At 40.4% G+C, this 11,354-nt stretch overlaps 2 protein-coding genes and 1 long non-coding RNA gene across 4 annotated transcripts; 2 read left to right on the forward strand and 1 right to left on the reverse strand.

Annotated features, from left to right (window-relative positions):
• The first annotated feature begins 6 nt into the window (after positions 1–6).
• il17d (interleukin 17d) lies at positions 7–1,804 on the forward strand. Of its 2 annotated transcripts, XM_055148505.1 has the most exons (3): positions 7–312; positions 543–887; positions 1,409–1,804. In XM_055148505.1, exons 1-3 carry the CDS (start codon positions 278–280, stop codon positions 1,674–1,676), a joined length of 648 nt encoding a protein of 215 aa, XP_055004480.1. In that variant the 5' UTR covers positions 7–277; the 3' UTR covers positions 1,677–1,804. The 2 variants fall into 2 exon arrangements, with proteins under 2 accessions (XP_055004480.1, XP_055004472.1); XM_055148497.1 differs by having other exon boundaries at positions 7–887.
• A 1,129-nt stretch (positions 1,805–2,933) lies between these two features.
• eef1akmt1 (EEF1A lysine methyltransferase 1) lies at positions 2,934–7,991 on the reverse strand. The gene is made up of 6 exons (XM_055153717.1): positions 7,688–7,991; positions 7,441–7,538; positions 6,492–6,714; positions 3,753–3,835; positions 3,383–3,672; positions 2,934–3,190 (listed from the first exon to the last, which is right to left on the reverse strand). Exons 3-6 carry the CDS (start codon positions 6,639–6,641, stop codon positions 3,036–3,038), a joined length of 678 nt encoding a protein of 225 aa, XP_055009692.1. The 5' UTR covers positions 6,642–6,714; positions 7,441–7,538; positions 7,688–7,991; the 3' UTR covers positions 2,934–3,035.
• Positions 7,992–8,332: 341 nt separating this feature from the next.
• On the forward strand, positions 8,333–10,660 carry LOC129408931 (uncharacterized). The gene is made up of 7 exons (XR_008632181.1): positions 8,333–8,694; positions 8,796–8,889; positions 9,287–9,352; positions 9,708–9,770; positions 9,854–9,901; positions 9,998–10,058; positions 10,191–10,660. It is a non-coding gene; the product is annotated as an uncharacterized LOC129408931 (long non-coding RNA).
• The last annotated feature ends 694 nt before the right edge of the window (positions 10,661–11,354 follow it).

The following is an 11,354-nucleotide window of genomic DNA, read 5'->3' on the forward strand; positions in this document are numbered from 1 at the left end:
TCACCTCTTCCTTACCCTCACTCCCATATCTCACTTGTTCTGTCTCATGACACCCCACACCCGTTCCCCCTCTCATCCTTCCCTCCTCTTTTACTACTTCCTCCCTTCCTCTCCTCTTTCTTCTCCTTACCGTTCTCCCTCCCCGCTCCGTTCCTCACCCTGTCGTGGCTAGTGTTATTCGAATGGTCCAGCCCACGTCTCACGGAAATGTCCCGTTATACCTTCGGCTCAGAAGGAGCTGCGTGGCCCGTTTCCCAGCGAGACTTCACCGCGCCACATGTCCTGGAATACATCAGTGAGGAGCGCACTCGGGTGAGTAGTTCGTGCGTCACCGGCGCACCTGCTTTGGACCCCTACAGTGGCCTACTGGGTTTCAGAATGTGGTCATGCCATTCTTTCAGATGCGGGCAAGAACCAAAGTTTCTTATTAATTACACTGTTGTTTGTCATGGAATCTCAGAAAGGTCTTCGTATCTTGTAAGCTAAATGCCACGTGTAGAGGTTTGTCGTCATTGTGCGCTGTGTTTTGTGTTTTTTCAAAGTGCGATGCTGTTGCGTAGACCGAGCCTGTCTGCCCTGCTGTCCGCTTGGCTCCTGCTTCTGTCTGCGGGCCCGGGGTTTGTCCCTGGAACCGTCTCTGGGGCCGGACTGATCCGTAAGAAGCCTCCTGTGCGCCGCGGGTGCCTGCCCCTCCCGGAGGAGATCCTGGAGCAGATGTACGGCCGGCTGACAGTGGGAATCATGAGCGCCTTCCACCACGCGCTGCAGCTGGAGCAGAACCCTCAGCAGCAGCACAACGCCAGCTGCCCATTCGCCGCGTGGGCCTCAGCCGCCTCAGGGCCCCGGCTCCCGGTCAACCTGCTCAGCATCTCGCCATGGGCCTACAGGTTAGTGCGTGGGGGCTGTCACACTCGAGCACTATATGAACTATCTGCCATGGTTCTAGCGGAGACGGACCATCACTGAGCAAAAGCCAAAACCCCGGTTACTCTGGTCCTTTACTGACATCTAACGGCGAATCAAGGAAGTGGGATTCTCTGTGATAAACACTGCTCCCCACTCCACAAAACAGAACCTGCTTAGTAATTCGTTAAACGCTTATTAAACCGAGACGTGAAGGTTCCACAAACGTTCTACTTAGACAGTCCAATCTAACCAAGACATCTTGGTAAACAGTTTGAAAATTCCATTTCATGTACTATCAAAACTTAAGAGACACTTTTTCTAAATTAAATGTCTATCATTTGTTTTCTCTGCAATTTTGTCATAACTTATTGAAGAACATAATTCACAGTTGGCTTTTTGTAATCCAGAACTACAGATTGCTCATACATGTTAAAGAATACAGTATATAATGTGCATAATTCTGTAAATAGTGTGCTGCTGAGAAGTTGTTTTTGTGCTTTAGGATGTCTCAGGACTCGTCCCGGTACCCGCGCTCCATTCCAGAGGCATACTGCCTGTGCAGGGGCTGTCTGATTGGTCCATATGGACAGGAGAGCGCAGACTTCCGCAGTGTTCCCGTCTTCGCTCCAGCCGTGGTGCTGAGGAGGAATGGCCCATGTGTGGGTGGGCGTCACACCTACAGCGAGGACTACATCTCTGTGGCTGTAGGCTGCACGTGTGTGCCAACCATGGAGCCGGAGCCCAGGGCCCCACAGGGCAACAGCATCTGAGGGCAGCACGGTCTGAGGGTCACTCCTGGAGACTGGTCAAGCAGCTCTTCTGTGTTCTGCTGGATCTAAATGCACAGGTGTTAACTCCATCAACTCGTAATTCTCTAATAAATGTTGTTGGTTCTGTACTACGCTTAATCTTATTGTTAGCTATAAAATATATGAGAGAGAGACACCAGATCTTATCACTACACAAAAGGAAAGGCCTTGTTCTTATTTCAATCTGGTGTTTTGGTTGGAGATAAAATGGGTCATTCTCTCGGTTTCTTCTGGAAAATCCTCTGCCACATTTGCTGTCACATATGAAATCCTACAGGCTTTTTACAACATAAGTTATAATGCTGAACTACTCCTCTGACCAGCACTAACCATAATGGAATAATTGGAACGCCAAAACCAATAGACAATTTATGTACAGTAGACTGACACATGACATTAATCTGAGATTACCCTTCATACATGAAGAAGCAAATAATCACCTGAAATGTGTGTGTGCTGACTGTTCCCAACATGTTTTTAAATGACATGTTCAGTCTTTTCATTCATGTGTTTGAACCAAATGTGAGACATTCAAGTCTCTGAATGCCTCACATTTGGCATTGGACGTTTGCTGTCACATATTTGTAAGTTCTCCAAGTCTGAGGCAGTCTGAGGTCCACACCCAGGGAGGAATGATGCTATAAAGACTCCAGTACATCTAGAACTCTGCTGCCGGCCTCCTCACCCGCACCTCCTCCTCACCCGCACCTCCTCCCTTGAACACATCAGCCCTGTCCTCAGAGATCTCCGCTGGCTCCTCGTCCCCCAGTGCATCCACTTCAAACTCCTCACCATCCCTCCATAACCTGGCCCCCACCCATCTCCCTCTCTGAGCTCCTCCACCACCGCACCCCCACCCGTGCCCTCCGATCAGCTGTCGCACAAGACCTGGGGGAACAGGGCCTTCTCCGCTGCTGCCCCACCCTCTGAAACTTCCTGCCCAAACACATCAGACACTCATCCACACTCCCCATGTTTAAAAAAAGCCCTGAAAGCCCATCTCTTTAAAACCACCTTTCATTAACTGTCTTATTTCTTTTGTTTGTCTTTGTTTGGTTCATGTAAAGCGTCTTTGATTATCTAGAAAAGAGCTACACAAGTGTTACGTATAATAATAATAATAATATTATTATTATTATTATTATTATTATTATTAATAATAATATAATAATAATAATAATAATAATAATAATAATAATAATATAATAATAATAATAATAAAAAGATGGTCACGTTGAAGCCATTTTTTCTTTCAATAATCGTATCGTCCCAGAGGTTGAGTGTTGTCCTGCCATGACTGGGCCTGTGAGTGCACTGCACTTAAGTGTTCCCGGAGGGGGCCCCGGCCGACAGCCCAGAAGAGGGGTAGTTGGTGTAGCAGCGGAAGTCATTGGAGAGGTTACGGTGATGTTGAGGGAGGAAGTCACACATGTCCACATCCAGCAACTCTTTGGCTGTACTCTGCATCACTGCCCTACAAGAGCACAGACAGTTTACATACTCTGCATAACCAGCCGTAAACTACTACTGCAAGAATACCAGCACTAGAAAATGTAAGAAACTAACCATTGAATTTATGTGGTATCTTTTCAAAACACCTACAGTGAGTTACAATCCAATATTACTTCTACATTCCACTATTATTTCTACTTCTGATCTCTTCTCACCAGTGCACAGCAGCACTTTGCCTTTGCTCAAGTAACGCACCGTCTGAGCCACTTTGCTCAGACACTCGTGGGACAGGTACGGCGGGTCAGCCAGGACCACATCAAAGCTGTGCGGGTGGACGTGGGCGGGCAAAGCCAGGGGCTGATGGTAGTCGTAGAAGATGAAGTCGTCGCCGTACGAGGCAAACCTACGGTCATACTCGAGCAGCTGCACTGATACGTCCTCTGACCCAGCCACCACACCTTGCTTCAGCTTCTGGTAAACACTGGGCGCGCTCACACATGCTATCCTGAGCAACACACACACAAATACGTTTCTAAAGTTTTTGAAGCTGAAGAAACTATGTCAAATACAGCAACCATATTGTACCTTCCTCCAGGCCCTGCTTCCTGCACCAGCTCCTCTGCAAGCTGCCTGGCCGTGTCCTCACTGTACCAGAACTGACTCAGGCCCTGTACACACACATCATCACAATACAGTTTAAAAATGGACTGTTATGATGAGTAGCAATTCTAAAGAAAATATGATATACATTGAATGGGGGAAAACACACAATATAATTATGAGAGTTTTTGAAAGAAATGTCCATAGATCCACAAATGTTGAACCTTATCAGCATTTGTTATGAACTGACTCTACATACTTGTTATATTAACAGGATTTACAGAGATATTAACCATAAACCAGGTCAACAAATCTGCAATCAGACTAGCTCAGTTTGAACAATAGGGATTCTACAGTAGATTGTCATACTAAAACTAATACCGGTACTGACACTAAAACAAGTATTATCTAAACTTTGAGCAAGTATCAGGGCTTAAAAAGTCCCATTCAAAAGGACAGAAATAAACCTTTCCTGAATAGTTTCAGAATGATGAAAAAGTTCAATATTTTGTGTCTCTCATTTCAGAAAGTCAGACCCATATGGGTTCGGTCAAGTGGTAACGGAGGGAAACGGGCAGATTTTTGACATTGAAATAGCTCTTATTCAGAAACTAGAGGGACTATTGAAATAAGTAAAGTATCAGAATGTAGGAAAGAGTTAACACTCCAACAGGGTAAAGTTAAACCTGTGATATTCTTTCAAGATGTTAACAAAAAGTTAAAAAACTCAAGACGGTAACGGAGGGAATGAAATATGCAGCACTTTTTGCGCAATAAATCCAAACAGTGATAACTCTTGGTTCTCACTTCCATATCCTTAACAAACTGGTTTGAATATTTGCTTCATATAGTTTTCTACCATATGGTACAAGATTAGGTTGAAAAACCTCTTACATTTTGACTCATGAGATTTTTTATTAAGAAAGGTCATGGTAACGGAGGGAAAATTGTGCAAGCAAGTAGAAGGTGCATGATTTTGTATAATTTGTCGCTTTTTTCTTCCGAATACTTTAATATTACTTCAAAATGAAAGGAAACTATTTCTATAAAATATGTCACTCCTTCCATGCAAATTTTTATCATTTTAAATACTTTTTTTTTTTAAATCATGTACCTTCATCAACAGTTCAAAGATGGAATAACACAAGATATGATGAAATACATCCATTTATTTACATGATTTGCAGGTCTTTGAAATTTGGGAAATAATTTTTGTTCCATGTTTCATACATGGTCTGTTTTAAAACATATGGAACTTTAGAACCAAAAATGGTATAGAAAAAAGGTCAACAGTTTCATAAACTAGAGTACATATGTATCTGTTCAATACATTTTTATATCAGATGCATTAACTTGAATTTTTGGCCTTGCTGTTTACTTCTGCTTGACCAGGCCCATATATTGTATAGAGTCATGACATTATTTCTTGAATTCTTATGATTATGGCTAATAGATAATGGAAACCCAAAATTCTGTGTCAGAAAATATCAATATTACATAAAATCAATAAAAATTACATTTTAAACACAAATGTCAGGCTTTCTGAAAAGTATGTTCATTTCTATGCACTTAATAGTTGGTTGTCCGTTGTCACCATATTTATTTATTATTGCAATGGAAATATTAGCTATTAAAGTTAGATTGAATACAAATATTGAAGGACTTATTAATAACAACACAGAAACAAAAATAACAATGTATGCTGATGACACAAATTTCCTTATTAATATTATTATTCCTAAATCTCATCTCCTTTTGAAATCCTTTTCTCAGTAAAATAAAGTTGAATTATAATAAATGTAAAATGTTGAGGATAGGCAGTTTAAAAGGTATTATTAATATTATTATTAATTAATTTATGAAACCAGTATTGACGTGCAAAATAGATTTTTTCAAATCAAAATTATATATAATTTTCTGCCCACACGGAAAATGTAAAAAAATTTGGAGTATGACAGACACTGATGAATGCCGTTTTTGCTTTTTGGAAGTGGAGTCCTCTGAACATCTGTTTTGGTGCTGCCATATTTTCTCTTCATTTTGGAGTGAGACAGAGAAGATGTGTTTAGAGCTGGGTTTGGTTTTTAAGTTTGATTTAGCCTCTACCTTACAGGGAGACTTTAAAAATAGAATTCATCTTGTTAATTTAATTATTACCCTGGAAAAAAGTTTTATTTTCAAAGCAAAAAATCGATTATCAGTTAATATTAACTATTTTTTAAACATATATTTACCAATACTTAACCTGGGAAGATTATACAATTGAAATGGACAAAGAGAAAGAAAAGTATAAAAAGAGATGAGAAGTTTTTAAACACCTGGGAGAAATATAATCAGTATATTTATATGCTAATCTGTTTAGGTAAACTTAGTTGTATATATAATTGTATATATTAATGTATATAATTTCTATGGCTAAAACCAAATAGATGTATTCATATGAATATTTGTATCCATATGGAAAATGGACACATACAAACATAATATACATATAATATACATATATAGTTACTTTCACATTATATTCAAATTTTCTGAGACACAGAAAATTAGAGTTTCCATTATCATCAACATGTCAAATAATAAAGGCTTGAAAGCTTCAATCTGGTCACTGTGACACTGCTCTCAAGAGAAAATGTTGGAAATAGTGGGGACTTCTAAAAAAGTTCTACGTCTAATTGTAGTTGTAGAAATGATGTGAGTTGAACACAGTTGAGCTTTTACCCAGTCCTCCCCCAGGGCTCCCACTGCAAACTGCTGGGTCGGTTCAGGGTCCAGGCTCTGGACGCCCAGTGTCTCAGCGTAAAACTCCTGCAGCGCAGCCAGAGTGTGAGTGGACAGAGTGGGCACGTCCTCCTCACTGTCACTCATCATAAGACCGACCAATGAGGAGCCACGACCACCAGACACACCCTCTCAGCACCGCACACCTGGTCCAAAGATGGAACTACAGAGGGACAGAGGACACTTCACTGGACTACAGAGGGACAGAGGACACTTTACTGGACTACAGAAGGACAGAGGACATTTCACTGGACTACAGAGGGACAGAGGACATTTTACTGGACTACAGAAGGACAGAGGACATTTCACTGGGCTACAGAAGGACAGAGGACACTTCACTGGACTACAGAGGGACAGAGGACACTTTACTGGACTACAGAAGGACAGAGGACATTTCACTGGACTACAGAGGGACAGAGGACATTTTACTGGACTACAGAGGGACAGAGGACATTTCACTGGGCTACAGAAGGACAGAGGACACTTCACTGGACTATAGAGGGACAGAGGACACTTCACTGGACTACAGAGGGACAGAGGACACTTCACTGGACTACAGAAGGACAGAGGACATTTCACTGGACTACAGAGGGACAGAGGACATTTCACTGGACTACAGAAGGACAGAGGACATTTCACTGGACTACAGAGGGACAGAGGACATGTCACTGGACTACAGAAGGACAGAGGACATTTCACTGGACTACAGAGGGACAGAGGACATTTCACTGGACTACAGAGGGACAGAGGACATTTCACTGGGCTACATATATGTACCACTTGCGAGGGGTTAAACAAAAACAAAAAGCATTCCAAATAAACAGCCCAAATTAAATACTGTAGCCCAGTTTTGAAAAACTGAAAAGTAAAAAAGTGAATGAATACTTACAGGAAAAAGCGAGCATGTGGGCTGTCGCAGAATGATGACGTAGAGCCTTTGGCTCCGTCCGAAAATGGGCTAAGATACCTCCTTCCTTATTCGTCCTTCTTGTTTTATTATTATTATTATTATTAGTAGTAGTAGTATTGTTATTATTATTGTTATTATTACATTTTTGATACATATATATACAAAAAATATACAGTATAAACACATAAAGCAGACATTTACAATCATTAATAACATTATCACTGACCCCTGAAAGCTGAGGTCGACTATAAGGACCAAGGAGGAGGAAGAGCAGAGAGGAGAAGGAGCTATCGAAGCTCTAGGTGGATCCAGATCCTCCAAACCAGCAGCAGGAACTAGTCAAAACTACAACTCCCAGAAAACAGACTACAACAAGCACATCATCTCCACTACTGCGCGAGTCTCATGAGAATGATTTACTATTAAACAGAAGGTAGTCGATACTGTAGAAATCTGTACAGCTTTGAATGTTTTCACTTAAACTCTGACCCCTCCTAGTGTGAAAGTAGAGCGTTTCCTCCTTTCCTGTCCTCTTTTATTTCCCCCTCCTTCCTTTTTTATTACTTTACTTATTATTTATATTATTTGTAAATTTTGTACGATGCAGTTCTTGAATGTAAAGCACAGTTCTTTGTACACTGCATTATGTATATACTGCTTTACTTTTCAATTATAAAAAAAAAGAAGAAAAAAAAAAAAAAAGAAATGAGAATGATTTACATCTTTCAGTCTTTTCATCACAAGGGAGCCGACATAAATAAAGTGACTGTACATGAGTGAAATGTTAAATAAAAACCTGCACACAGTCGTTATTACGAAAGAGCATTGTAGTCAGTGAAAAAAAAAAAAAAATCTGGACGGGGGAGGGGAGGGGGAATTATCTCGTAATTACGAGATACTATCCCTAATTACGCTCTCTAGCATCAGGATCCGCAGTGGATCCGCTTTCGGTCCGCCAAATCCGCCCCACAGTCCGTCCGCTTTGCGGATCCGCTGCATATTTGTTCCGTATTCGCTTTCTGACTGTTGCTAACCCTAACCCTTGGATGGCCTGCTGTTACAGAGAGAATATGCGGTTAAATCATCTTAGATCCGCACTGTGAACGTACTTTTAACACAATACTTTGTTTTTGACACAATGATTTGTACTATCAATGCGCGGATCCGCGGCTAAACCGGCTTTCCACCTGAATGGAAAGAAGCAGCATCCACCTGTTGTCCGCGGATTTAACTGTAAGTAATAGTTTAAAAGTTAATTGTATTAGTCATCATTAATGTACATAACGTTAACGTTATATTGTGGTGTCTGTACATTTGTGACTGTGTTTTATCAGTTTTGACACGTGCAGTAGGAAAGTTAGCGACAGTAGCAGCTGACGTGATGAAGACGATGTGAGGTCAGGAGTCAGGATAACTCCGTCTCTTGAGGTAGATCCCAGTCTAAATACTATTTTTATATAACGCTACTTATATTCTTGTATATTTTTACGATCACAGAATTGTAATTCTGCTCCGTGATCATTGGTCGTGTCTAACGGGCTCGGTTCTGGCTGGATGCCGCTCTCGGCGCTCTCCCTTCGGCTGTGGAGCGACGGTGACACCGGTGTCTGATCTGGTTGTGTTTTTAACCAGAGATAATTATTATTTGTGTAGACTAGAGTGTTGACTGTTGGGTTGAGACTAAAGTGCAGTCATGTCAGTGCCTTAATACAATAATTTAACGCAACGTGCCATAATACAATAACGTAACGTAATAAAAAGCACAACTTTTAACAACAGCTAACGTTATAGCTAACCAACCAAAACTTATGTTGTTTTTCCCCAGATGACATCAGGAGCCCCTGTCCTTCTGCTGAGTGTCCCCATCAGGAGCCCGGCACGCTGATCAGAAGTAAGTACTTTTAATGATTTTTGTGACAGTGAAGATTTAGTTTAGAGCCAGATCTGACTTTGTCTCTAACTTTCTGTTATGGGACTTGAGACGGTGCTTCAGACTTTCAGTGAGAGATGTTGACATGAACACTAATGTGTCACATCTGTATTACACTGATATTGACTATTAACACCATCATAAATTGATTATTATATTTTAAATGTTGTGGTAAAAGTAAATGTAGTAAAGTATTGTGTATTAACAGCAGTGAAATATGTCTCATGTTCATACTCAGGCTTATACTAAAACAAAAGAGTTCAGTTTTACTGCGCTAAAGTATTTCCTATGAGTTAAATCATGTTTTTCATCTCAGTTTCAGAATATACTATGGTTAATAAGAAGATGGACATAACAGCATTATAAAGACCCTCTGGAGGTAAATACTGCACTTGGATTAAACACTGTGGCCTGAAATGATCCAAACTGATATTTGTGTTTCTCTTATTTGATGTATTACAGGATTCCCTCTGCTGGGCCAAGTTCCAAAAATGTAGAGACAGACCCTCTGTAAGTTTACTGTATTATCCTACTTTTATTAACTTTCATAACTAAACATATGCACATTATAATCACACCTGTTGTTGTGCATATTGTTTCTTTCAGAACATGCTGTGGTTGAGTTTAAAGACTGACCCTCTGTAAGTGCACAGATCTCTCCAATCAGGTATTCACCTTTCATGTTCAAATCACACAGCCACTGTCATGGCTTACAATGTTCTTAACAAACCTGAACTCTAACTCCTTACAAGAATAAGAGGTGTAATGGGATGTTTAATACACACTGGTGTCATTTCAGATGCTGTGAGAAAGGGGAAGTCCAGAGCTGGACACTGACAGACTGGATCTTCACCAGTAGGACTGAAGAGGAGCCAGACTCACTACACCTCTGCCTCAAAACCTCTGCCTCAGACTGAAGCTAAAGACAGAGGCTCTGAAGCTCCCACACTGCACACTCTATAAGAACAACCATCCGTCTAATTGTACTGTGGTGGTAAACACAAGTTAAGTTTTAGTTTTAAACAGTATGGTATGGCTACACTCTGTCTCATCTGTCCAGGCTTTTACTCATATAGCTTATATTTGTTTTTTGCCATTTAAAAAAAAAACAAAAACTTTGCTTAACTTGAACTATTTTTAGTAAAAACTGTAAATTGTCATTTTCATATTAAGAATGAAGCATTGGTTAACTCAAAGGGTATATAAGTCCTATAACATTAATAATAATTATTCATGTCCTAAGATTTCTAATTAATGATTTATATAAATATTGTTTACAATGTAAAAAAAAAAAAGTTTCTTTTTTTCTTAACTAATGAGATTTAGTGATAGGATATCACTGATCCAACTTTGAAATTGTTTAAGTTTATGTTTTTAAATTTAAGCCTTTATATCCTAGTTTTAATACTTGCTGTAAAAGGTTTATGTACAATTACAATGCAAATGCTGCTGATGTGTATTTAGGTCAGTAGGAAGTGGATCAGAATTAAATCTGAAGCATATTTAGGCTCCTCACGACATAATAAAAAGATCCGCGGCAGATCCGGGGCAGATAACCCGGTTCCGAAAGCGGATCCAAAACGGGTCCCGGGCGGATCCGCGAGATACGCAGCGGATCAGCCGTGCCTCCGCCGCGGATCTGGGTTTATTTTGACGGATCCGCGGTCTGTCTCTACATTTTTGGAACTTGGCCCAGCAGAGGGAATGAGACATATTTCACTGCTGTTAATACACAATACTTTACTACATTTACTTTTACCACAACATTTAAAATATAATAATCAATTTATGATGGTGTTAATAGTCAATATCAGTGTAATATAGATGTGACACATTAGTGTTCATGTCAACATCTCTCACTGAAAGTCTGAAGCACCGTCTCAAGTCCCATAACAGAAAGTTAGAGACAAAGTCAGATCTGGCTCTAAACTAAATCTTCACTGTCACAAAAATTATTAAAAGT

This window comes from Boleophthalmus pectinirostris, unplaced genomic scaffold, assembly GCF_026225935.1.
Source record: "Boleophthalmus pectinirostris isolate CB_2022bp ecotype Guang Dong unplaced genomic scaffold, ASM2622593v1 HiC_scaffold_1, whole genome shotgun sequence".
Classification (NCBI taxonomy): domain Eukaryota; kingdom Metazoa; phylum Chordata; class Actinopteri; order Gobiiformes; family Gobiidae; genus Boleophthalmus; species Boleophthalmus pectinirostris.